Source organism: Schistocerca serialis, chromosome 5 (assembly GCF_023864345.2).
Source record: "Schistocerca serialis cubense isolate TAMUIC-IGC-003099 chromosome 5, iqSchSeri2.2, whole genome shotgun sequence".
NCBI lineage: Eukaryota > Metazoa > Arthropoda > Insecta > Orthoptera > Acrididae > Schistocerca > Schistocerca serialis.
This window is the reverse complement of record NC_064642.1, coordinates 314,457,393-314,484,122: the sequence shown is the minus strand read 5'-3', so window position 1 is coordinate 314,484,122 and position 26,730 is coordinate 314,457,393. Positions and strand designations below refer to the sequence as shown.

The 26,730-nt window shown below is 38.4% G+C and overlaps 1 protein-coding gene across 1 annotated transcript in view; it reads right to left on the bottom strand.

Annotated features, from left to right (window-relative positions):
• Nucleotides 1–560: 560 nt before the first annotated feature.
• Nucleotides 561–26,730, bottom strand: part of LOC126481455 (peptidyl-prolyl cis-trans isomerase-like 1) — a 95,659-nt gene continuing 69,489 nt past the window's right edge. Inside the window, exon 5 of the mRNA XM_050105225.1 lies at nucleotides 561–738. Within this exon, the coding sequence (XP_049961182.1) occupies nucleotides 623–738 (116 nt within the window). The 3' untranslated portion in view covers nucleotides 561–622. The remainder of the gene's footprint in view (nucleotides 739–26,730) is intronic.

The following is a 26,730-nucleotide window of genomic DNA, read 5'->3' as shown; positions in this document are numbered from 1 at the left end:
TTTACGGGTACTAATGATTGTCCTGCATTCTGTGAAATTAAATAATTTAAGAAGCAAGCTCATTCCAAGTAAATAAAATGATCTTTTATTAGATGTCTGCTGAATTGTGGTTTGGAATGATTGAAATTATGGTTTATTCTTATGATTTTGAACACACAATATATTTACCTAAATTTAGTAACACACACTACACACAGGTCAAAAATTTGGTACCACTTACAAAAATTATCCATCTTTGTTCATTTAATAATGCTCAAGTCTGACTGATTTAAATGAAGTGTAAGATTATGAATGTGTTCTATGATAAATGTGGCAAGCTTGCTCTGCAACTCCAGATGCTCTTGAGCAGCAGTAATTTGCTTTGTATCACTTATGATGTTGCAGTATACTTGTTATCAAGTATGAAATATATTTCGCTAGGTAATGAAATGGATCTCCATATGCACTGCACTTCCAGTGAAACCTATTTATCCTTTCTCCACTACACGCACATAATTTCTTCATTATTCATGTAACTACTTGTATATTTATTATAACAGTAAATTATCATAGTTCAAAGATTGAGTTTCATAAAACATTTATTTTACAAAATAGGGTGATACAATCACTCAGTTAAGCAAGATCAATGTGATCTTACAACACCTCTGGTTATTTTTACATCATCCACTGGCCTGTCATTTTTATCTGTCTCTACAAGTCCTATCCTCTTCACTACACTCATTCCCGAATGTATACGACCTGCAAATAAAGAGAAGGAGGACACTGTTAAAGCCACTTCATACACATTTACATGTATACTGTTGGCATGTATACAGATAACTACAAAGCAAAAATTTTTCCTTCCTCCAACAACTCACATTTAATACAAGTTAGAAAACAGTAAAAGTGATAACTAGATAAGCAAGTATCATAGTTCAGGTATAGCAAGTACTCTTAATCACTGTCCATAAAATCTTTTCAAGAAAGAGTGACTGATTATAAAAAAAAGCTTTTATTAAAACAACCCAAATCACTACAATAACATAATACCCATATTTCACTTTCTTTTGCATTTACATATTTAAAAATAGTAAAAAATAAATATTCTTGAATCGAGCCAAGAATTATTTCACACTTAATGTAAATTGGTTCACTTACAACCAAACTTTTAACAAATGGCATTTTTAAACTTGTCTATCAATAGAAGAAAATAAGGGGTATTCATAAATCTTGACAATATTCTGAAACAATTTTTTACAGATCACGAATAATGATAATCATCATTCACTAATTTTTTCACACACTGTGTTCTATGAACTAATTAGAAAAGACTTAAGAAGCCGTGCAAAAAACATGGATTAGTGATGGGAAATGGAAAATGTAAATGCAAATGCTAACAAGAACAAGTGAAGATCCTGATTTATGTGCATACTACAAAAACTAAACCATCTTCTTAAGAAAAGTTATTAAAAAATCTAGAAGTATGCACATTATGCGCACATTTAATCATTCCGATAATGGAATTAAATCTGTATGAAATATGGTAAAAAAGAACAGAAGAATAGCTCACAACATAAGATAAAATCTCTGTTGATTTGAATGGAAAGCTTATTAATTAATGTTCACAGATAGTAGGTATTATTAATTGCCACTTCTTAAATTATATTGAGACAATAAGGCCAAGAAGCTCAGAAGAAAAATCATGGCAGTATGTTGAGAACGCACTCTCAGCCACATCTCCACGTGAAATGAAAAAAGTAAAAAAATTCTCAAAAATACAAAACTGATACATTGTCTGTGGCATTTCCAATAAAATTTCAAAGAGTTGTCATTTAATAACTACTAGCCTCTTTGAAATATGTCATGTGTCACCAAATCAAATCAATTTTTTCAGAAAGATTAAAATATGCGACTGTTACGCCCATTTATAAGAAAGATGACAGGAATGATGTTAATAATGACTGAGCCGTTTCACTGCTGACATCACTTTCAATTTTTTTGAAGGGGTGATGTACCCTAAAACAGTGTTCCATCTTCATAATAATAATAAACTTAGCATATCACAATTTGGAGGTCAGAGGGGTTGCTCCACTCAGATCTTATCTTTACATTCACTCACAGGATTTTATAAGGATTAAATAAAAACACAGCACTAAGACTTCTTTTTGCGATTTATCCAAGGCATCTGACAATGTAAATTCCAAAATTTTGTTGTAAAATTGGACTTTTATGGAATTAACAGTATAGGAAAGATGCCTCATTCTATACTCAATAAAAAGAATTCAGAAAGGTGTACTTCATACTTCATCAATGGTAGACGTGTAAGTATCAGAATGAGATTTTCACTCTGCAGCGGAGTGTGCGCTGATATGAAACTTCCTGGCAGATTAAAACTGTGTGCCCGACCGAGACTCGAACTCGGGACCTTTGCCTTTCGCGGGCAAGTGCTCTACCATCTGAGCTACCGAAGCACGACTCACGCCCGGTACTCACAGCTTTACTTCTGCCAGTATCCTGTCTCCTACCTTCCAAACTTTACAGAAGCTCTTCTGCGAACCATGCAGAACTAGCACTCCTGAAAGAAAGGATATTGCGGAGACATGGCTTAGCCACAGCCTGGGGGATGTTTCCAGAATGAGATTTTCACTCTGCAGCGGAGTGTGCGCTGATATGAAACTTCCTGGCAGATTAAAACTGTGTGCCCGACCGAGACTCGAACTCGGGACCTTTGCCTTTCGCGGGCAAGTGCTCTACCATCTGAGCTACCGAAGCACGACTCACGCCCGGTACTCACAGCTTTACTTCTGCCAGTATCCTGTCTCCTACCTTCCAAACTTTACAGAAGCTCTTCTGCGAACCATGCAGAACTAGCACTCCTGAAAGAAAGGATATTGCGGAGACATGGCTTAGCCACAGCCTGGGGGATGTTTCCAGAATGAGATTTTCACTCTGCAGCGGAGTGTGCGCTGATATGAAACTTCCTGGCAGATTAAAACTGTGTGCCCGACCGTGACTCGAACTCGGGACCTTTGCCTTTCGCGGGCAAGTGCTCTACCATCTGAGCTACCGAAGCACGACTCACGCCCGGTACTCAAAGCTTTACTTCTGCCAGTATCCTGTCTCCTACCTTCCAAACTTTACAGAAGCTCTTCTCCGAACCATGCAGAACTAGCACTCCTGAAAGAAAGGATATTGCGGAGACATGGCTTAGCCACAGCCTGGGGGATGTTTCCAGAATGAGATTTTCACTCTGCAGCGGAGTGTGCGCTGATATGAAACTTCCTGGCAGATTAAAACTGTGTGCCCGACCGAGACTCGAACTCGGGACCTTTGCCTTTCGCGGGCAAGTGCTCTACCATCTGAGCTACCGAAGCACGACTCACGCCCGGTACTCACAGCTTTACTTCTGCCAGTATCCTGTCTCCTACCTTCCAAACTTTACAGAAGCTCTTCTGCGAACCATGCAGAACTAGCACTCCTGAAAGAAAGGATATTGCGGAGACATGGCTTAGCCACAGCCTGGGGGATGTTTCCAGAATGAGATTTTCACTCTGCAGCGGAGTGTGCGCTGATATGAAACTTCCTGGCAGATTAAAACTGTGAAACTAAACTTTAAAACTCTTCCATGAGATCTTGTGACAATAATGTAGTTGAAATTATTTTGTAATTAGTACAAAATTTAATGTTATTTGGACATAATTGTTTAAAAATGAAATTGTTTACAATTTGTATAGAAAGCTAACTTTCTGCAAAATTTTGCTTGCATCAGATATTTGTTGTCCTTTTGCAAAACTTAATATTGTACTCAAAGTTTTGAAAATTCACAATTTTTTTTTTATTTTAGGCTTAATTTTGTATACATTTCAACAATAGTTTGTTGCTGTTGTCTTCAGTCCAGAGACTGGTTCGATGCAGCTCTCCACACTACTCTATCCTGTGCAAGCTTCTTCACCCCTGAGTTACTACTGCAAACTACATCCTTCTGAATCTGCTTAGTGTATTCAGCTCTTGGTCTCCCTCTAAGATTTTTAACCTCCGTGCTTCCTTCCAATATTAAACTGGTGACCCCGTGATACCTCAGAATGTGTCATACCAACCGATCACTTCTTCTAGTCAAGTAGTGCCACAAATTTCTCTTCTCAATTCTATTCAGTACCTCCTCATTAGTTGTGTGATCTACCCACCTAATCTTCAGCATTCTTCTGTAGCACCACATTTCAAAAACTTCTATTCTCTTTTTTTGTCTAAACTATTTATTGTCCATGTTCACTTCCATACATGGCACAATCCATACAAATACTTTCAGAAACGACTTCCTGACACTTAAATGTTTACTCGATGTTAACAAATTCCTCTTCTTCATCAATGCTTTCCTTGCCATAGCCAGTCTACATTTTATATCCTCTCTACTTTGACCACCATCAGTTATTTTGCTCCCTAAACAGCAAAACTCCTTTACTACTTTAAGTGTCTCATTTCCTAATCCAATTCGCTCAGCATCACCTGATTTAGTTTGACTACTTTCCATTAGCCTCGTTTTGCTTTTGTTGATGTTCATCTTATATCCTCCTTTCAAGAAACTGTCCATTCCGTTCAAGTGCTCAACCAGGTCCTTTGCTTTCTCTGACAGAACTAAAATGTCATTGGGAAACCTCAAAGTTTTTATTTCTTCTCCATGGATTTTAATTCCTACTCCAAATTTTTCTTTTGTTTCCTTTACTGCTTACTCAATGTTCAGATTGAATAGTATCACGGTTAGGCTACAACCGTGTCTCACTCCTTTCTCAATCACTGCCTCCCTTTCATGCCCCTCAGTTCTCATAACTGCCATCCAGTTTCTGCACAAATTGTAAATAGCTTTTCACTCCCTGAGAATTTGAAAGACAGTATTCCAGTCAACATTGTCAAAAGCTTTCTCTAAGTGTAAAGTAGGTTCGCCTTTCCTTAACCTATCTTCTAAGGTAAGTCACAGGGTCAGTATTGCCTCCCATGTTCCTACATTTCTACAGAATCCAAACTGATGTTCCCTGAGGTCAGCTTCTATCTGTTTTTCCATTTGTCTGTAAAGAATTCGTGTTAGTATTTTGCAGCCATGACCAATTTAACTGACAGTTTGGCAATTTTCACACCTGTCAACACCTGCTTTCTTTGGAACTGAAATTATTATATTCTTCTTAAAGTCTCACAGTATTTCGCCTGTCTCATATATCTTGCTCACCAGATGGTAGAAATTTGTCATGGATGACTCTCCCAAGGCTATCAGTAGTTCTAATCGAATGTTGTATATACCCAGGGCCTTGTTTTGACTTGGGTCTTTCAGTTCTCTGCCAAATTCTTCACGCAGTATCATATCTCCCATTTCATCTTCATCTACAACCTCTTTCATTTCCATTATATTGTCCTCAAGTACATCGCCCATGTATAGACCCTCTATATACTCCTTCCATTCTTTGCTTAGAACACGTTTTCCATCTGAGCTCTTGATATTCATACAGGTGGTTCTCTTTTCTCTAACGATCTCTTTAATTTTGCTGCAGGCAGTATGTATGTCACCCCTATGATATATGCCTCGATACATCCTTACGTTCCCTTCTTTGCTTAGAACACGTTTTCCATCTGAGCTCTTGATATTCATACAGGTGGTTCTCTTTTCTCTAACGATCTCTTTAATTTTGCTGCAGGCAGTATGTATGGTTGGTTGGTTGGTTTTTGGGGAAGGAGACCAGACAGCGTGGTCATCGGTCTCATCGGATTAGGGAAGGATGGGGAAGGAAGTCGGCCGTGCCCTTTCAGAGGAACCATCCCGGCATTTGCCTGGAGTGATTTAGGGAAATCACGGAAAACCTAAATCAGGATGGCCGGACGCGGGATTGAACCGTCGTCCTTCCGAATGCGAGTCCAGTGTCAGTATGTATGTCACCCCTATGATATATGCCTCGATACATCCTTACGTTTGTCCTGTAGCCATACCTGATTAGCCATTTTCCACTTCCTGTCGACCTCATTTTTGAGACGTTTGTATTCCTTTTCACCTGCTTTACTTACTGTATTGTTATATTTTCTCCTTTCATCAATTAAATTCAATATATCTTCTGTTACCCAAGGATCTCTACTAGCTCTCATCTTTTTACCTACTTGATCCTCTGCTGCCTTTGCTATTTCATCTCTCAAAGCTATCCACTCTTCTTCTACTGCATTTCTTTCTCTCGTTCTTGTCAGTTGTTCCGTCTCTCGTTCTTGTCAGTTGTTCTGTAATACTCTCTCTGAAACTCATGACAACCTCTGGTTCTTTCAGTATATCTAGGTCCCATCTCCTTAAATTCCTACCTTTTTGCAGTTTCTTCAGTTTTAATCTACATTTCATAACCAATAAATTGTGGTCTGGAAATGTCTTCAGTTTAAAACCTGGTTCCTGAATCTCTGTCTTACCATTATATAATCCATCTGAAACCTTCCAGTGTCTCCAGGCCTCTTACACGTATACTACCTTCTTTCATGATTCTTAAACCAAGGGTAAGCTCTGATTAAATTATGCTCTGTGCAAAATTCAACCAGGCAGCTTCCTCTTTCACTTCTTTCCCCCAGTCCATATTCACCTACTAGTTTTCCTTCTCTTCCTTTTCCTACTATCAAATTCCAGTCCCCCACGACTATTAAATCTTTATCTCCCTTTCCTATCGGAATAATTTCTTTTATCGCATCATACATTTCTTCAATCTCTTCATCCTCTGCAGAGCTACTTGGCATACAATATTGTAATACTGTGGTAGGCATGGGCTTTGTGTCTATCTTGGCTACAATAATGCTGTTCGTAGTAGCTTACCTGTGCTCCTATTTTTTTTATTCATTATTAAATCTACTCCAGTATTACCCCTATTTGATTTTGTGTTTATAACCCTGTAGTCACCTAGCCAGAAATCTTGTTCCTCCTTCTACCAAACTTCACTAATTCCCACTAAATCTAACTTTAACCTATCCATTCCCCGTTTTAAATTTTCTAACGTACCTGCTCAATTACAGGACCTGATGTTCCATGCTCCAATTCATAGAATGCCAGTTTTCTTTCTCTGGATAATGACTTCCTCATGAGTGGTCCCTGCCTGGAGATTCAAATGGGGGACTATTTTATCTCCAGAATATTTCACTCAAGAGGATGCCATCATCATTTAATCATACAATAAAGCTGCATGCCCCTGGGAAAATTTATGGCTGTAGTTTCCCCTTGCTTTCAGCTGTTCTCAGTTCCAGCACAGCAAGGCCATTTTGGTTAATGTTACAAGGCCAGATCAGCCAATCATCCAGGCTGTTGTCCCTGCAACTATTGAAAAGGCTGCTGTCCGTCCTTTGAGTGTGTGTGTGTGTGTGTGTGTGTGTGTGTGTGTGTGTGTGTGTGTGTGTGTGTGGGGGAGGGGGGGGGCAATAGTTTATACAACTGTAATTGTTGTGATTCCACTTACAGCATGGCAGAAGAGCTCAACAAGTCAAGTCCTTTTTAACTGAAGTTTAGTACTAAAGTGTCTGTGTTGTAAATTCCTAGATCATGTACATATTGTTAAAAGTACATTTCACTTTTAAGAGGAAATATAGTGTCAAAATGCATATAAAACAGTCAAATAATTTAGTTCTTTTTTGAATGACATGTACCATAATCAATCCCAATACAGAAAATTGTAAATAATGTGTATAAAATAACTATTAATTGCTCTTCTACAAATGACCCCCGTCTCTCTCTTAATTTTAAGAAAACAGTATATTCAATTTTGGACATCAAGGGCACAACAGCTGTGACAAATTTGACATATGATTTGAGGTAGGTAAAGAAGGCAGGATTTAAAAAGATTTAGGTGTACATACTGATGAAATTATAAATCGAAAGGGGGGGGGGGGGGGGGGGAGGGGGAAGAAAAAAAAAAGATTTTACAGTTTCTTAAATAACTCTGTTTAGCCACTTTTACTCAGCAATGTTACATTGCTTGGAAATGTATTCTGCAGTAACTCAACTTTCAAAAGAAAGTTTTCATTGCACAAGAATCAACATATTGTGTTCACACTTTTTGTATAAATTCTTAAGGGAGTTATGTTATTTTAACTACAGCACAACAGTAAATATTATCTCCTATGAAATTTGTTGTATATAATTCAGTTTGTTCAGAAGGAATAACAACATCCATGTTACAATACGAGAAGACAAAAATACCTTCATTAAAAGGTGTAAATAAAAATGTTACCACAATATTTCATCATTTGCCAAATGATATTAAATGCCTGACAGATGGCAAAGCTAAATTTGAAAGTAAGCTGAAAAAGTTCATTCAGGGTAACTCATTCTATTCCATAGAAGAATTTTTTGTTTAGAAACATTCAGTAGATTTAACAAGGAAGTGTTACATGTTTACTTTTGTTATTAAATGAAATACAGTTTTCTGTTATGTGGACCTAATCTGTAAGTGGACAGCATGCATCTTATTTCATTACTAATTAGGTAACATTCTGTAATTTGACTTGTTCCAAGTTATTACATTATATTACACCATGTGACCCATGAAATATTTAACTAACTAAAACTAAAATAAATTAAATCCTGTAATGATGGAAAGCCTTAATAAATGAGGGGTGAATGATGTTATAAGTTAACAAGCAGAAGCAGCTACTGTAGACTACCTCTGTAAAGCATACAACAATTTTGTGACACGCTAATCAATATACAGTGATAACTATGGGAATTACTTGTAGATTACTTTACACAGCTATATGTTTATTAGGAAAACAACAGCTATTTTAAAACATGCTACTGCTGTGCCTTTTGTTCTACTTGACTCATATTTTATTTAATGCTCTGTAATAAATAATTTTGCAACTTTAGACAGAATACTATCAGCTGCCAATATAATGACAAAGTAACACCTTTCAAACACAAACATTTATGTTAAATAGAAATTACAACCATTAGCCCAAATATTCTGGTGCATTATAAAAGTAGAGGCTATTTGGAAACATACAAGACGACAGTTCTGACAATCTACAGGTCCTCAACGTAGAGAGACTACTAAAAAGGCTAGCAGAAACAGCTGAGAAGTGATTGTATGAGGAGATTTCACTACTGATTTCATATCTAATAATTCTGATCAAGGGCACCGAGGGGCCCTCAACAGGGACAAAAATAGTGCAACAGTGATTGATAATTTGTTTATAAATTAATAGTTTATTTCTAAATTAATAGTTTATCTGACCATGATGGACAAATAGAAGCATTTACAATGAGTCAGAGACATTTACAGCTGTCCAACATCTACATACGTAATGTATCTAATAGATATTTGCCCATCCACTCATTACTCGCACCCACTAAGGTGACTATTCTCGTATGAGTTCGGGCAACCTGTGCGCATTCACACAGACGAAGATCAATGGCCAGGTAGCCTTTAACTATATATGAAGATAGTAACTGTTCTCGAAAGAACAGATACCTTTGATGATGAGTGGATGGGCAAATATCTGTTAGGTACATTATGTATGTAGATTGTGGACAGTTGGGACTGTGGTTCTCACGGGAAGTGTGCAAGGGATAAGTCCCTGTAGTCACGCTATTCATCTGTGTTCTCAGTGGCGCAGATGGATAGAGCATCTGCCATGTAAGCAGGAGATCCCGGGTTTGCGTCCCGGTCAGGGCTCACATTTTCAGCTGTCCCCATCGAGGTACTTCAACAACACCTGTCGGCAGCTGAGGGTTTCAATTAATTATCATTTATTCTAGAGAAGCTGCACGGTCATCAATGGTATCTGTTCTTTCGAGAATAGTTACAATCTTCACATATTTTCATAATATAATCATTATCCCATTCCAGATTTTCTATTGTTTAAATATAAGACAAGGTTCTCTCCAAATTTGTCATTAAAAAAAAAAAATACCGGGTCATCTTACATTTGAGAATTAAATTGCTGTTGCTGCACTCAATGTTTTTACATTGTGCAATAGCTTATTGTAGGGACTGACTTACATTTGCAGATAAAGCTTTGGCAAATGAGATCACACGCAGATTTAACTTTAAGAACTCAGAAGGGTGAGAGCGGGAAGTGTATCATCTACTTGGCTGGACACAAGGACACGTGTGTGGAGGGGAATCACAAGCAGGAAGCAAATTTCATCATGTTGGCACCAGTGGGAATGTATCCAGTGTACTTTGCTTTTTATGAGCATCTACCACACTTAAACTGTACTTTGCCGGCACCGAATTGTAATCGAAATTGAACTGATTCTGCAAATGGACAAGTAATAATATTCATTTCTACATGAGGCAAATTAATGATAACAGAAATATGTTCACACAGAACACTTGAATTAAGGCACAACAAATGAAAAACAAGCTTAAAAATGGTGCTAATGTTTCTACTCTTCTACAGCAATGTTTATTTTCAAGGTTACCAACAAAAAGTGAAGTTCACTGTTAACCCAACGTGGTATGATTTCTGATGATTCTGTTGCAGGGAGGCAAGAGGACAAAGTGTTCTGCTACTGTTTGCTTTTATTATCAGAATTGTGCAAAATGTAAATTGTAGCAACTGATAAGGGATGCAAATTACAGCCATGACTCTCTTGAGAAATCTGTATATACAATTTCATGGTTCACAATCAGTTCACGCACACAATACAATGCTAATTTTAAGCAGAAGCCACAAACAACTGTGGAGCAAGAAGAAAATGTCTTTTCATAGAAGCAAATATTTGTAGGGGCATCAAATGAAGAATAAATGAAAGAATGCTGCTTCTACACACTATAAATTTTGAGAGAGCTTCTAACAACCCTACCACAACAAAGGTCAAAATTTTAATAACGATTGTGGTGTTGCTCACGCTGCTAAATACTGCATTTTCGGGCAACAACAGTCATATTATGTGGCAGGTGTCATTAGAGCACAGTTAATAGTCATTTCATGTAATAATGAAAAAACTAGGCACTCATCTTTTTGTGTTTCCCACGCTGGTCTCGTATTATCATGGCTCAATCGTTGAAAATCTAGGTGATTATGATTCCAAGCTCGGATGCAAATAGGCCTAGGTTTTATTCTGCTATATCCATAAGTTATGTAGATGCGCTTCACAAACCATCCTTGAAGATTACACTTTTGCTGGACAATGGTGATGTAAAAAAATAATCAGCACTCCGAAATTAAGTTACACTTCGTTTTAATTACTTTTATTGCAAATCACACGACACACTAGACATCACCTCACAATACAAAACATACTTGGTAACATCTTCCTCACAGTCACTGTTAAAGTTCACATTTTATAAGCTGACTACGTTGAGCGTCTTTCCAACATGACGTCCAAGACTTGAAGTTTTCAAGGTCCGAATCTCTAACAAGTTAACAACTAACTAACTATCGCTTACGCGCCCAAAAATCAGAGTTACAAGTACTTCAAAGATCATAGTGACAAAAGAAAGAATACACATAAGAATAATATCATTGCAATATAAACATATTGATGTATCACAAATGAAATCAAATCTGAATGTTGTCTCAGAAATCTGTTAAGTAGTAAACAGAAAAACAGTAGAATATTATTTGTATCGAGAGGTTCAGGTGAAGTGCCGTAATGGTTGCGTAATTCAAGTACCATTACAATCTCAAACAGGGAAGGTTTCATTAATTGAAGCAGCAGGTTGTTCAACACGGTGTGACAGAAATGCAATGGTTTTCTGATTACTTGAAAAGCACTGGGTATAAAGAGGAATTTTTCTACTGCATGTACTGCAGAGTTCAAAGAATTGTGCATGAGGATGACAAAGAGGGCTTGACTTACATTACAACACAGCACAACGCAATATCACTGACTTCCTGCAGCATTTGGCGAAATAATAATTGGATCAGCGTCATAGAATCAAATTAAGAAGCAGAAATATTTACTAGACCATATGGGCCATACCCACAGGATGCCTGTTTATTTTGATATGCCGGTAAATGTTGCTATCAACGTGAAAGGCATTAAAAGTGTCCCTACATGCAGTTGAGGGATTCTTACACTTATTCGTACCTATGCACATTCTCTGTAATGGTATTTGTGGTTAACAACAATAATTAATTTAGCATGAACTCTGCAATTCATAAGTGCAGTAACAGAAATAAAAATAACATCCATGCAGATTATAAATCATTCTCTCTGGTGCAAAATTCTATAATAGGTTGGCACTGAACATCAGGCAGGAAACTGAATATTAAAAAACAAAAAGCAGGATTACTTCATTAGCCACTCCTCTAACATTTTATCAAAACATTCAGATTCAGGGAAGTAAATTCTGTTAATACATTAATACTAGTCATAACTTCTTGTTGGTATACTCTACAAAAGTACCAGCAGTAGCTCTTATCCTGTGAGAGCCATTTCATCCCTGTTTAAGTACTGCAACCTACATCCATTTGAACTTGCTAACAGTATTCAAGTCTTTGTCTTCCTCTACAATTTTTAACCCCAACACATTTCCCTCCATTACTGAATTGACTATTCCTTGATGCTTCAAGCTTCTTGTTTAACTTATCCAAGGACTACAGCCACCTTAATCATGATATATCCTGTCAACCAGTCCTTCCTTTTAGTAAAGTTGTGACACACCTCTCTTTTCTCTTTAATTTGATGCAGTACTTCTTCATTAGTTATCCAACCTATCAAACAAATCTTCAGAATTCTTGTGGAACATGACACTTCAAAACCTTCTATTCTAGTTTTGTCTATAGGCTTACTGCCTTCACACTTCCCTGCACGGCAAATACACACAAATACGTTCAGAAAAAGACTTCCTAACACCTAAATAGATATTCAGTGTTAACATATTTCTCTTTTCTTGAAAGCTTTCCTTGTTACTGCCAATCTTCACTTTATATCCCTTCTAATTCTACAGCACTCGGTCTACTAATTTCAGTATCTTGTTTCCTGATCTACTGTACACACAATATAACCTGGCACTTTATGCAGGGGATGCTGGAAGCGTACGCATGCCATCACCCAATGCCACCTGGCTGCAGCAGAGAGAGGAAAGGTATGGGTGCGGAATATGCCCCGCAACCTCCTTGCAGGGAAGGTCAAGCCTCAAAGTTTGCATTTTTTTCTTCCTGAACTTTGATTCACTTTCCAAATTTCTCCTTGGTTTCCTTTACTGCTTGTTCAATAGACAACCTGAATAACTACTGCACTCTCTTCTGTGCATTTTAACTCTTATAACTGCACTTTGGTTTCTGTACAAGTTGTAAATATCAATTTGCTCTCAGTATTTTATATGAATGAATTCAGAATTTCTAAGAGTGCATCTCAGTCAACGCATTAAAATTCTAGTGTTGGTGTAGGCCCATGTTCTCATACATTTATTTGGGACTCAAACTGATCTTTCCTCACATCTGTAATCATGTCTGTATTTTGCAATGATGAATTATTAGAATTATTGTTTAGTAATATTCATGCCTACTGAGTTTTCTTCTAGGGAATTTGAATTATAACATTGTGCTTGAAGTCTGACGTTATTTCACCTGTTTCATATATCTTGCATACCAGGTGAAATAGTTTTTTTGTGCTTTGTTTTCCGAAGGCTCTTAGTAATTCTGAAGGAATGTTGTCTACACCAGGTGCACTCTTTCAAATTTTCTCCAAAGGTTGCTTATCTTTCCTATATGTGGAATATATCTTTCCCACAGTCATACATGGTTCTACAGTTTTTCATTTCTTCTGTTAGCCATTTCTGATTTGCCATTTTCCACTTCCTGCCAATCGCATTTTTACAAGTCTGCCTTCTCTTCGCCAGCTTAATTTTCTCCTGTCACCAAAACTACAATATCTCATGTATTATCCAATGCTTTATTGTCGATGCCGATCCTCTATTGCCTTCATTATTTCATTTGCCAAGTTACCCCTCCATCTCCTTTTGTATTCCTTTCCCCTGTTTCAGTCAATAGGTACTTACTGTTTCCTATGAAACTCTCAACAATCTCTTGTTCTTTCAGTTTATCCAGTTTCCATCTTCTTAATTTCTTTTTTTTTTTCAGTTTTAATCTGCAGATCATAACCAATAAATTATGATCAGAATCTACTTTTTTCAGTTTTAACCTGTGGTTCATTACCAATAAATTATGGTCAGAATCTATATCCGCTCTTGCAAATATTTTGCAGATTAAAATCTGATTTCAAAATCTCTGCCTTATCATTACATAATCAATTAGAAACCTTTCAGTGTCTCCAGCAACCAGAGCCAAATTTCCACATACTGAATGAAGTGATCTGCACTGACTGTCAAATACTTTTATTCATAGTCACAATCAGTTTCATGTCAATTGAAGATGCATCCTCCGGTGATCTGTACAAAAATTAATAAATAAATTTTTTTTACACACAATGGTCTGAAGAATAAAGGGATACTGAAAAATAGTATTGTATAGCAATACCTGAAAAGTGCTCACAGAGATTCTATTTAACAACTCATAGCCAAAATGTAACAGACTTAGGGACAGTCCCCACCATTCATGTCAAGTTATAAAAAATAGCGTGCTAAAGGCAGTAGCCCATATTTAAAATGAAGGGGATAGCGTAGAACTTATGGAACAAACAAAGCTGTAGACTAGTAACTCACCTAGACAATTTCAAGGTATGAACCCAATAAAAAGGAACAGCCTTACCAGGCCACAAACAGGAAGGGGGTTGGGTGGCGGCAGGCAAGGCAGTATTGATAGCTCTGTAATGCAGAAGATGTTTACAGGTGGCATCAGAGGTGACAGAAACAAAAATGTCGTTATAGAAGGTGAGAAGGGTGGAGGGTGGCTGAACATGTGCTACACTACTTAGAAAATACGTAACACAGTGTAGAAAAGAATGAGCCACATTTATAAAAGAAATGAAAGTGGACGATTAAAACGTAAACTATTAATAAAGCCCACACGGTAATACAAATATTCTTCTTCACTAATACAATACAATATTAGTGGAAAAATGCAAAAGGCTAATTTGAGAAGCTATAAACCTTACTTAAAGTAATTTTGTATTGCAGTCTCCCTACAGAAGAAAATGAGAGACAGCAATACGAGATAACTTTAAGTAATAATGGATATACAGGATCATTTGTGAGATTATAATGCTAAATATATAGGTCAGGCAGGAGGAGCACATCAATGATTCTAGTTCAAATGCAGTACTAAGCGCGCATTTGTGCAACACTGGTCACATTTGAAAGAGTATGCACGTACTACATTTCAAAAGTAAAGGTAATACCCTTGATGTTTTAGAAGAGATTGAAATTTACCATGCTCTAAAAAGATTTCCTGATTCCATCCTAAACGTGTGCACAGATTTGCAACACGAGGGTCTTTTAGCTAATTTTAACAGTCTAAGCAGGTAGAAATTCCTCCTATAGTCCACTTTGTTAATATCACAGGTTTTTAGCTTCCCAGATTAGCCTTATGTGATTTTCCACTAATACTGTATTATATTTATTTGCGAAGCAGACACACACATGGAATTTTAATTGGACTCAATCTTATCTTTTCTAAACCGTCTTACATACTTTTTAAGTAGTTTAACATATATTCAGCTGCCCCATGTCCCCACCCTTTACGCTTTCTACAGCGACGGTTTTATTTTTGTTGCCTCTGATGCCACCTGTCAACATTTTCCACATTCTAGAGTGTTCAATACTGTCTTGCCTGCTGTCACCCAACCATCTTCCTGCTTATGGCACGGTAAGACTCTTCTCATTTGTTGGGTTCATGACTGGAATTGTCTAGGTGCATTACTAGTTTACAACTCTGTTCCACATGGCCTTTATTCAGGTTTTATTTCTATGCGTTCTACGCTATCCCCTTCATCGTAAATGCAGATTACTGCCTTTCACATGCTACATGTTTATAACTAGGTATGAATGATGGGGAGTGGTTCTAAGGTAGTTACCTTCCTGCAATGAGTTGTTAAACTGAACCTCTGTGAGTGCTTTTCAAGTATTTCTGTATGATAATACTTTTCAGTATCTTTTTATATTGTCAGACCATTGTCATGAATTCTTTGTAAAAATTTCTTTTCTTTATTAATTTTTCTACAGATCACCAGCGGATGCATCTTCAGTTGACATGAAATCAGTTGTAAATTTGAATAAAAGTATTTTACACACAATGCATATCATTTCTTTACCATGTATACAACCTTCTTTCATGATCCTTAAACCAAAGGTCTGCAATGATTAAACCGAGTTCTGTACAAAATTCTAATGAGCTGGCATCTCCTTTCATTCCTTTTCCCTAGTGCAGGTTCCGCTGTTATTTTTATTTCTCTTCCTTTCCAGCTATTGAATTTCAGTCCTCCATCATAATGAAATTTTCATCATGCTCCAGAAGATTAAGCCATAGGACAGTGTTGAGTGAATAAATGCTAGCAATTCCATTTGAAGGATAACAAAGTAAAGGATACTTCTAAATGCTAAACAGGCAGAACAGAACTTTGTGATTAATTTATCCATGTGCTAGTGCTACACCTCATAGTTTCTGTGTAATTCATTATACTATGTTTAGTATCTGAGTTTGCATGACTATGCCACTACACAATACTTCTGGTACAAGGTACTGTATTGGCTGGCAGTGGCTTGACAAGAAGCTGACAAACAAAACTCAGCAAGAGGAAATGAAAAACCACCATGTGGGTCAATGTATGGAGAAGCAGAGAGTTCACAACCACAGGTATAAACACAACACATGGCAGGCATAGGTGAGTGATGACTGAGCATAACCCTGTGGCGCATAGCAACCACTACAGTGGACAGCTGTTAATGGTCGTTTCTTTGGCACTTTCAATCAGTCCTGAGGCTGCAAATGCACAAAGTACACTGTAGTGGGCACTCCCCACTGGCGTTATGTCCTGCATGCATTTTCAGCCTCTTGACTGATTGAAAATGCCAGATAATTGGCCATTAAAAGTTGTCCACTGCAGTGAAATTCATGCACCACAGGGATAAGGGAACAGCACAAGGCACAAGTCACAAGGCACAAGCTCAGATCTGCAGTGGTGCATTAGATCTGCGAACCACTGCTTACTGTCACCCAAAGGTAAACACTTCCATCAGCAGGTCTGCCCATACTATTCCGCCGCTAGAAACAGCTCATGACAGCTCATCTCTCTCTACTGTGATGTCCGATGATGAGGATACTACATCCCTTCTCCCTGAAAAGACCATACAGGACCAAAAATGGACAAGCTTAGGCCATGACCTCCAGTACGGAACCAGAGAGAGTGCCAGAGACCCTGGCAGCAGACTGGACAAGAAAGGAGACAATGCCAGCTCTGCTAAAGGGGTGGAAGGGTGCGGAGGCATAGGCAATAGTCAGCCCATTGGCAGCGGCAGAGGCGAGACCATATCCATCTGAGAGGAGGAGGAGGAGGAGTCAAAGTCCATAAGCTCCACATCAGGATGCACAGGAGTGAGCCTTGCTGGGGTCTGAGGCTGCAGGCAAAAGCAGGATGGCACAGAGAACAAAAGGGGTGGCAACAACGAAGCACACCACTGCAAGGGGGAGCCCACACCTAGAACAGTGTCATGGCCAACCCTGCCACCTGGAAGACCACAGAGGTGATGATCCAACAGGGTGCAGGTACAACTGATTTACATGGCATCTCAGCTGCTTATGACCAACATCTGCCACAAATGCTGCCGACCTGTTCTGCCCACCACAACACACAATAGCCAACCCTAATTAATTAATTAATTAATGTTTACATTTAGAAGAAAAAACATAAACACCAGCAAAATAAACTAACAAAGAGGTAAAGACAGAGAATATAAACATTAGTTTTAATAGTTTAAAAAAAAAAACACCGGTCTTGTAAACCAGAAATAAGTCTAGCCCCCGCTTTTAAAACTTCAGAGGTGGAAAAGCTTCCATCATCGGTCCCCAAAACCGATATTTTAAATAAACTAACCCCTGAAATGATTAAAATAATAATTATATCACTATCAAATGTAATGAATATTAATTTTATTAAATTAAGACACCCAATATCAATAATGCTTTTCATTATCCTACAAACCTTTTTAAACAGGGTCCGCTGGCCGAAAGACCAGGACCAAACGGCTGCCCCATGGGGAAAATGTGGCAGGTTACAGTGGTCTGCGGCATGTGACTCAGGATGCAACAAATCCTCCTAGGGGATCCTGTAGCTGGTGCCCACGCAAATGTTGTGCCAGACTGCACCAACTCATCAGCATCACCTGCTATGTACCCAGAAAGCACGACAATGTATTGTCATGAGAAGAAGCAGGCATGGACTTCTTCATTTGTGTCTTGAATGTATGCACAAAGTGCTCCATATCAAATTTAGAAGCTGGGTGAAATATGGCAGTAGTCAGATGCTGAATCCAATACAAATGCAAAAGTCTTCAAACTCCAGTGACACAAATTGCTGACCATTATTGGACACGAAGGTCCTGGAGAATCCTTCAGTGGCAAAACTGACTGACAGTGTGTGAAGAGTGACAGCTGATGATGTTGAGAACAGCTTGACTATGTAAGGGGAAATAATTTGACAAAGCATCGACCACTAACAAACCCAAGCTGACCAGAAATGGACCAGTAACATCAATGTGTACCATGTCACAAGGGTGCTTTAGGACCAGCCAACAGGAAAATTAGCACAACAGTGCATGCTCACATTAAATGTTTGATGTTGTGATTGAATGCCAACCAGTAGACACAATGTCACACTAAGGTCGTACACCGATGCAATGCATGCAGCAACTGGAGTATGGAACGGCGCAATGCTAGAGGGACAATCACTGCTCTTCTGTGGCCAGCATGAGGACACCCAATGGAAAATGTAGAATTGATCACATAGGAGACAAAACGTATCCCATGTTGGATCTGCACCCAAAGAGTCGCAGTCCAGCCAACCCCCTTGGACAGCTAAACCAGTTTTCTGGAAAAGCGGGTCAGCGGCTGTGGCGGTTGGAACTTCTTGGACTGTCAAAGGAAAATCTTACAAGGTTTGCTGCAAGGTAGCATCCAATGTAACACAAGAGCCCCCTGTCGATTGAAGTCTGGATCGGGCTCCACCATGAAAGCTCATCAGCAGTAACGAATATCACATCAATGATTACTGAGAAAGAAGGCCTACCTCTGCAGTTGGTGTAAAGGCCTACCTCTGCAGTTGGTTTACAGGCCTATCTGGAAGCTTGGTATGAGGGCCACATTAGGAAACCAGCGGCTTGTGGTCAGTGATGAAGAGGAACCTTGCTCCACAAAAGAAAACATGAAACATTTTAATTCTGAAACAATAGCCAGTGCTTCCTTTGCACCTGTGAATAATCATGATGCACCATGGAAAGTATCTTGGATGCATTAGTAATGGGCTGCTTAGTGGCATCCAGGTTCTGGTGGGACAGAACTGCACCAATGCCATACTGCGAAGTTTCACAGTCCATGGTTAAAGCGTTACCAGGCTTAAAAGAAGAAAGACAGGGCCTGTTGACAATACACAGACCAAACAAACTCAATGCCTTTTCACCAAAGCTGCTTAGGAGGGTGGCCTGGGGAACAAACTTAACATAACACAAAATCTTGCCCAAAAAGGACTGGAGTTTTTTCATGTTCTTGGACACTGGCAAGTTGACAATGCTTTGTTGTGTTCATCCGCAGGGACAAGAACATCTCCACTCTGCACATGTCCCTAAAAATGCACCTCTGGGAAGAAAAGACTGCACATTTCCAGCTTGCAATGAAGGCCATTCCCAAGAAGGTGTTGGAAAACCATCTGTAGGTTTCGTAAATGCTCCTCGCAGGTAGAGCCCATAACCCAGATGTCATCAATGTAAATTACGCAACAAGGAATGCCTTGAATCAACTGCTCCAAATATAATTTATAAATTCCCGGTGCAGATGCAATTCCAAAAGGCAAGCAATTAACTGATATAGTCCAAAGGTGAGTACCAAAAAACCTTAGAAGCTGTATCCAATGGCAACTGGAGATGTGTAAGAAATTCTGAAACCTGACAACTTCATCAACAGCTCCTCCACCCATTGAATTGGGTACAAATCCACGCCACTTGGTGCACTTTTTGTCTGCTTAAAATCACAATATAGGTGTACCGTGCTGCGGGGCTTCTGAATCACCAAAATAGGAGAAATGAGAGTCTGATTCTGCCAACACTGCAACTCGACCTTTACCTTGTTGTGTATGGAGAACGGAATGGGTGGAGGCAACAACATTTAGATACTACTGATGATGCGAGGGAAATGAGTGCCTTGAAATTCTCTGCCTGGCTCAAGGAATTTTCAATCAACCCTGAAAAGTGACTGACTGAGGCACTGAATGGTCTTCAAGAACTATCAAAAAGCCAACTGCAGAAATAGCTTCTAACACAAAAATATTTACGCCAATGGGGAATTTATCACTAAGAACGTAAGTAGCCATTTTACATTATTATTAAGTGCAGGAATGGACAATTGCTCCTGCAAAGGAATAACACTGTTTACAATAAGACACAACTTGACGTAGCAGCCGTTGCAGCACTGGGCAGCCCCAGAGCTTGTACGTGTCAAGGAGAGGTCCACAGCATTGGAATGGGCTTTTTGAAACCATCTATACGGTAACGTAGGTTAGGGCCCCAGGTATCTCACACTGCAACCATTCACCCTGGTAGGCCCTCCTTTGCAAATAATCGATGAAAAAAATGTTGTTATTTTGCATGATGTGCAAGAGCCTTAAATTTGACAATGATACAACTACTGATATTGTAGCACAGAGGTTAGTCTACGAGATCGACATGCGGAAGGCTGGGGGTTCAAATCAAATCAGATGCCCCAATTTATATTAATTTTAAATAGTTTTTTGAGATGACTTTGGTCATTATTTTTATTCAATGAATTGGTTTAAATGCAATTTTTTAAAATTTCTAATCCTATGTCATCACATTTTAATGACGACAAAAGTTTTTTCATTTTCTCTTATTTTTTCTTCCTATCATTCCGTTTTGATTTGGAATCTTTGTGCATGTAATTTTAACAATTTTTTGTATTAATTTTGTCTTAATTTGTTCCATTTGGCTAACTTATATTTTTGTCTATGTTATTGCATTCATTATTGCTATTCCTAATTTTGTGCATTTATTTATAGTACCTTCTTTCGTTTAGGCCTTCATCTCCTTCATCTGCTTCATTTGTCCATAGTGCAAAATGAATTTGTGTATCAAATGTTTCTATGCTGATTGCCATCCAAACTATGTACATTTTGTATGTAATGAAAAGTACATTTTGGACACCATTCAACAGCCGATACATATAGATTATTTTGTCTTTTTTTTTTAACCAACAGATAAGCATTTTCAAATGTCTAAATATTCTGATAGATAAATAAAACTAATTAAATTGCAAGCACAAAGCTTGCAAATAGAAATAGAATGACAGGAAGAAAAAATAAGATTAAATGAAAAAGTTAATAAGATAATTAAAATGATGGAACAAAGGATCAGAAATTTTTAAAATTTATACTTAAAATAATCAACCAAATAAAAATAATGATCAAAGCCATTTCAGTAACTATTTAAAAATGAAAATATTAAAGTAGCTGACAATACTTGAACCCTTAACCTTTTGCACATCAGTCTTGTACGCTAGCCACTACGCTAAGGTACCATTGAACGTCAGTATTACAGTCAGTACTAAGAGTGTAGAACATAATGAAAAATTACAATTTTTTTGTCAGTCACTTGGAAATGGGGCTCCCCAGGGTGCATGGCTGCAGGATGAGAATGGGACCCTAACCTACACCACAATATTGATAGTTTCAAAAAGTCTATCCCACCCCTGGGGACCTCTCCTTGTACATTAATGAGGCTGACTGTCACTGCTGTGTATTCAAAATTCAACCAGATGCCTACCCACATCCAACATCAGTAAAATGTGCTGGGGTGATCCATGTGGGGTGCTAGCAATAGCTCCAGAGTCCAGTGAAAACAAAGGGGCATCCAAGGACCAACCCACAGCTTGCTAACTGTCACAAACAGTTGCTAAATGACCCTCCTGATGGCATACCCCACACACAGCCTCCATATGCAGGCAATCATGTCAAATACGTACGAAGAGACAACAGGAGCAGGATTGCTGGTTCACCCTTCTAGTGGAAGGAGAGTAAGCTGAAGACTCAAAAGATGCCACAGGCAGGGATTACGATGCCAAGAGCTATGCAGATAAGCAGAGCTCAACACAGGCGACGAATAGCATTGCAATGTCACTGTGCCAGAATCATCAATGGTGTCAAAACATGGTGACCTGAAGTATGGGAGGCTGCCTGAGTAGCCATACGGTGCACCGGGGGCTGTTTACCACATACATCTAATTGCACCATCTACCAATTGTCAGAAAGGATGTCCCTTGCCACCACTGTACGTTCATGTAATTCTACGATCTGAGCAACGTCGGCTACAGAAGGATCAGACAAGGTCAACACCCTAGTTTGGACCTATGAGGTAGCACATATGGGATACTCAAAACCACACTTGCATGAGAGAACCTGCATCAGCGTTTCAAGCCACATACGACTGCCAGGGTGCTTGGCTCCTCGTGAAACAGCAACCGTGCCATCATAATATGGGTTTGATGTCCAAACTACAACATAAGCATCTGACAAAGTTCATCGAAGGGAGTTAATCAGACTCAGTGGAGTGCTTCAAATTTTGTGCAATTTCATACAATCTCACACTGCTGGACATAAACAAGTTGCATTTGTCAACTGGACCAACAATACACCTTGCCTGGCAGTGCAGCAAGAACTGACGTAGGTAATTTTCCCATCTTTCTGTAGACTCATTGAAACCAGCATATGGCACCCACTTTCTGGTTTAGCAACCCCTGCAGTTTGCTCATGATGATGATGCTGCTGAAGCTCTTTCTGTAGGTGCAACTGTTCCTGCCAGCACTGCAGAAATGCTGAGTCCATGGTGGCCCAGAATTAGCACTTTGAAAGGGGGCAAAAAATAGGAGCATCACTCATGTACTAATGTTCTTTGTCGCCACTTTAGCATCTGCACAGGTGTGACAACACTGCTAAAAGCACTGTCAACACAAGGTACTCTATGGGCCAAAGGTTCCTTGATAACAAGCCAGAGGACAGAGCTCCACAAGAAAAAATGCAAACTTGACATGTGGGTCCACTATGGGGAACCAGAAAGTCTGAAACGCATAGAGATGTGCATCGGGATAAACACAACACATGGCAGGCACAGGTGGTTTATGACTGAGCACACGGAAACAGCACATGGTCGCAGTGATCAATGTCAGAACCCCCTTTTGACGGCTTACTGTCACCCACAGATAAACATTACAGTCAGTGGTTCTGTCACACCACACATAGTAAGCACCCCCACATGGCTGTTTTTTGAACTATTCCACCACAATAACCACACCAGCTCATCTACATTCATAGCCATGTCCACTGGTGGGGACACTAAACTATGTATTACATAAAATTGATAAATGGCGTGTTTGAATCCTGTTATAATCCCACAATATTTATTTTTTTAAATTTTTATTTTTCTACAGTTATTTGCTTCTAATGTAAGGTTTTTAAATTTTCTAATCCTTTGCTAAGTCAGTTTAACCATTGTATTAACTTCTTATTTGTTCTTATATTGTCTTCCTGCCATACTTTTTTGATATGGAATCTTTGTCCATGTGGTTTAATTCTTTTTATATATAATATATAACGCAATATGTAATCATTTAAAAGTACCAATCAAGCAACAAACAACAACCACAACAACAACAAAATAGTTACTAGTATTCATATTGATTGTGCAGCAGCCACAAAAATCTATTTTTTATTGTGAGATGAACAGTTTTTTGGGTGGAAATCATCATACAAACATCTGAAACACAAATTGTTCTTACCCAATGGATGAACCATAAAAGCTACCTTTCTATACTCACACAAATTCATCATCAAATTCCTCCATTCTTTTGTCATAACATTGCTGGTTGTTGCATTTGCATTGTCGGAAATTTTAAATGCCGCCCACTCACAAAACTAATGCAATAGGAAAATGCAAAAAAATAAACCAAAAACTGATCTAGGATTGGTAATTTCAAATCCACTAATGATTTTGCACCCAATGGGGAAATAAGATATGTTACGGTGGCAGTTGCAGACATTGTGCTAATTTAATGCTCTAGAGGGAGAGTGATACCTGGGTTCTTAACCTACACCACCATATACGTGGTTGCAAAAAGTCGATTGTATCACTGGGGCCTCTCCTTATGAAATACTGTAATAACTGGAAGAGTCATCACTTTTCAGTGAGCTAATATTTTTTATGTTCTTCTCCAACAACTGATTTCCAGCATAAAGACTAAAAATAATGACATCTTAAGTTTTAGAAACAGATTTTCTTTCATGGAGGGAAGGAAGAAAAAGAAAGAAATACAGGTGTCTGAAGATGCTACAAGCAATACAAATCATCCGTAAAGTGGCAACGTAATATAAAACATGCCTCTTCTTGAGAAATCTGTCTTAACCTGTATATTAGTGTCTCACAGCTTAGCCAAGTTTCTTCTTTGCACTTTACTGCAACTTCTATACCCTCCTCTCCCCCTTTTGTCACCTGCTACAAAACAACTAACTTTTCATTCACAGCTGCTCCCTGAAAATTACTGTTATGTCTGTGATAAATTGTGATTATTATGCATGTCAAGTGAAGTTTCATTCACAGATGATTCGGAGAAGAATGACAGCTTATATATTTCTATGAAAGTTGTTACCACTTTTATTTTATACAAGCTCACTATCCGGCGTTACCCAGGTATGCATTAATTTCAATTCTATTAGTCAATCTCCTCTTCTTCCTCTCTCTGTAATGTACAATGATATAATTTTGTAGGTACCTTGAGTGGCATATGTTGATATTGTGTGCTATATGCATTGCTAATAGAGTTACTATCAAAGAAGTAATAAATTCAAATGCCATACCATGATGCAGCAGTTTTTCGCACATCTCAGTATTTATTACATCATATCTCGTGAACTATGTGCCGTCCGGTGATACAATTTTGCACATATATTCAGTCCTATATGTGAACACTGTCTGTAAAATGTGTCATGAATATAGCTAGTAGTAATGAATTAAAACATAATGCCTGATGTGACAGTTTTACTGCACACACAGTGAAACTGTAGTAAGCGATACACTTTTTTCCTTTCATCATTCTGTGGGGGTTTTAAGTGATAAAATTTTTTGTACAGGTTTGAAATTGTGTGTTAAGTTTGGTGCAAGTCACTAAGCGCTCTTATTTTCAAGTACTGGATAGTGCACGTAGTGGCTATATATTATGCAACATGTACATTATGCAACAAATAGTGTGGGAGTATAGATTAAACACAATGAAGATTGTAGATGCATTGTATTCCTTGCTTTGAATTGTATCACATAGCACACATCACACTTATGATGAAATTCAAAACTCAAAGAGTTAATATCTTTTTCAAAGTAAATATTTTCCCTACTTCACATATTATTCTTCAAATCAGTATCTTGTACTACACAATTTTTAAAGAAGCCTATGTTCTTCCTCATGGTTCAAGCTATCCCCTTACCAAATTTCACCAAAACTGGTTCAGCAAGTTAGTAATAATAAACCTAAATGTCATGCATGATGTGGCAATTTTTCATGCCTCTCACTGTTTATGACATAATATATCCTGCCTCTCACTGTTTATGATATAATATATCCTGTGCTATGTGTCATAGAATATCATAATTTTGCACATACATTCAGTGGTATACGTGAACACTACCTGCAAAATGTGTTGCAGATATAGTTAGTAGTAAAGAAGTAATAAATGAAAACATCATGCCTGATGCGAAAATGGCCAGCAATAATGTATTACGTAATAAACTTTTTTTCTTTTTACCATAATGTGGGGGGATGCCAGTTAAAGTTTCATACAGGTATAAAATTATGTGTAAAGTTTGATGCAAATCACTAAGTGGTCTTATTCTCACATAATGGGTGAACGATATATGGGTATCACACATGATGGCCTGTTGTTGTTGTTGTTGTTGTGGTCTTGAGTCCAGAGACTGGTTTCATGGCCTGTTGTTGTTGTTGTCTTCAGTCCCGAGGCTGGTTTGATGCAGCTCTCTATGCTACTCTATCCTGTGCAAGCTTCTTCATCTCTGAGTAACTACTGCAACCTACATCCTTCTGAATGTGCTCAGTGTGTTCATCTCTTGGTCTCTTCATAAGTCGTCATGCTCATTGCTGAGTGTCATGACCCCATGAACCAAGTGTCTCCATCCTGGATGGTTGCCAGCTTCTCTTTGTGCCTGCTGAAGAGGTAGACCGGAGATCTTGATTTGATCTATTCATCTGCTCACTGCTCTTCCTTGTGGTCTTGTGCCTTTGATCTTTCCTTGCAAGATTATTTTCTCCATCTCTTCTCACAATATGGCCAAATGACTGGAGAATTTTTTCAGTGACTGGAGAAGAAAGGCATACGGAGATATCGAGATGTTCAACAATGGACAGATTTGTTCTTCTTTTGGTACATTTTATTCGTAGCATCCTATGCCAGCACCAAAGCTCAAATGCATCAATGTACTGTTTGTCTCTGGCCTTGGTTGTCCATGTTTTGCAACCATAAAAGAAGACAAAAAACACAAGTGTTTAGCTGGATATTTGTGCTATTTGTTATTGCTCTGCTCTGCAAGACCTTGGTGAGCCTCTTCATAGCCACATGCCCTA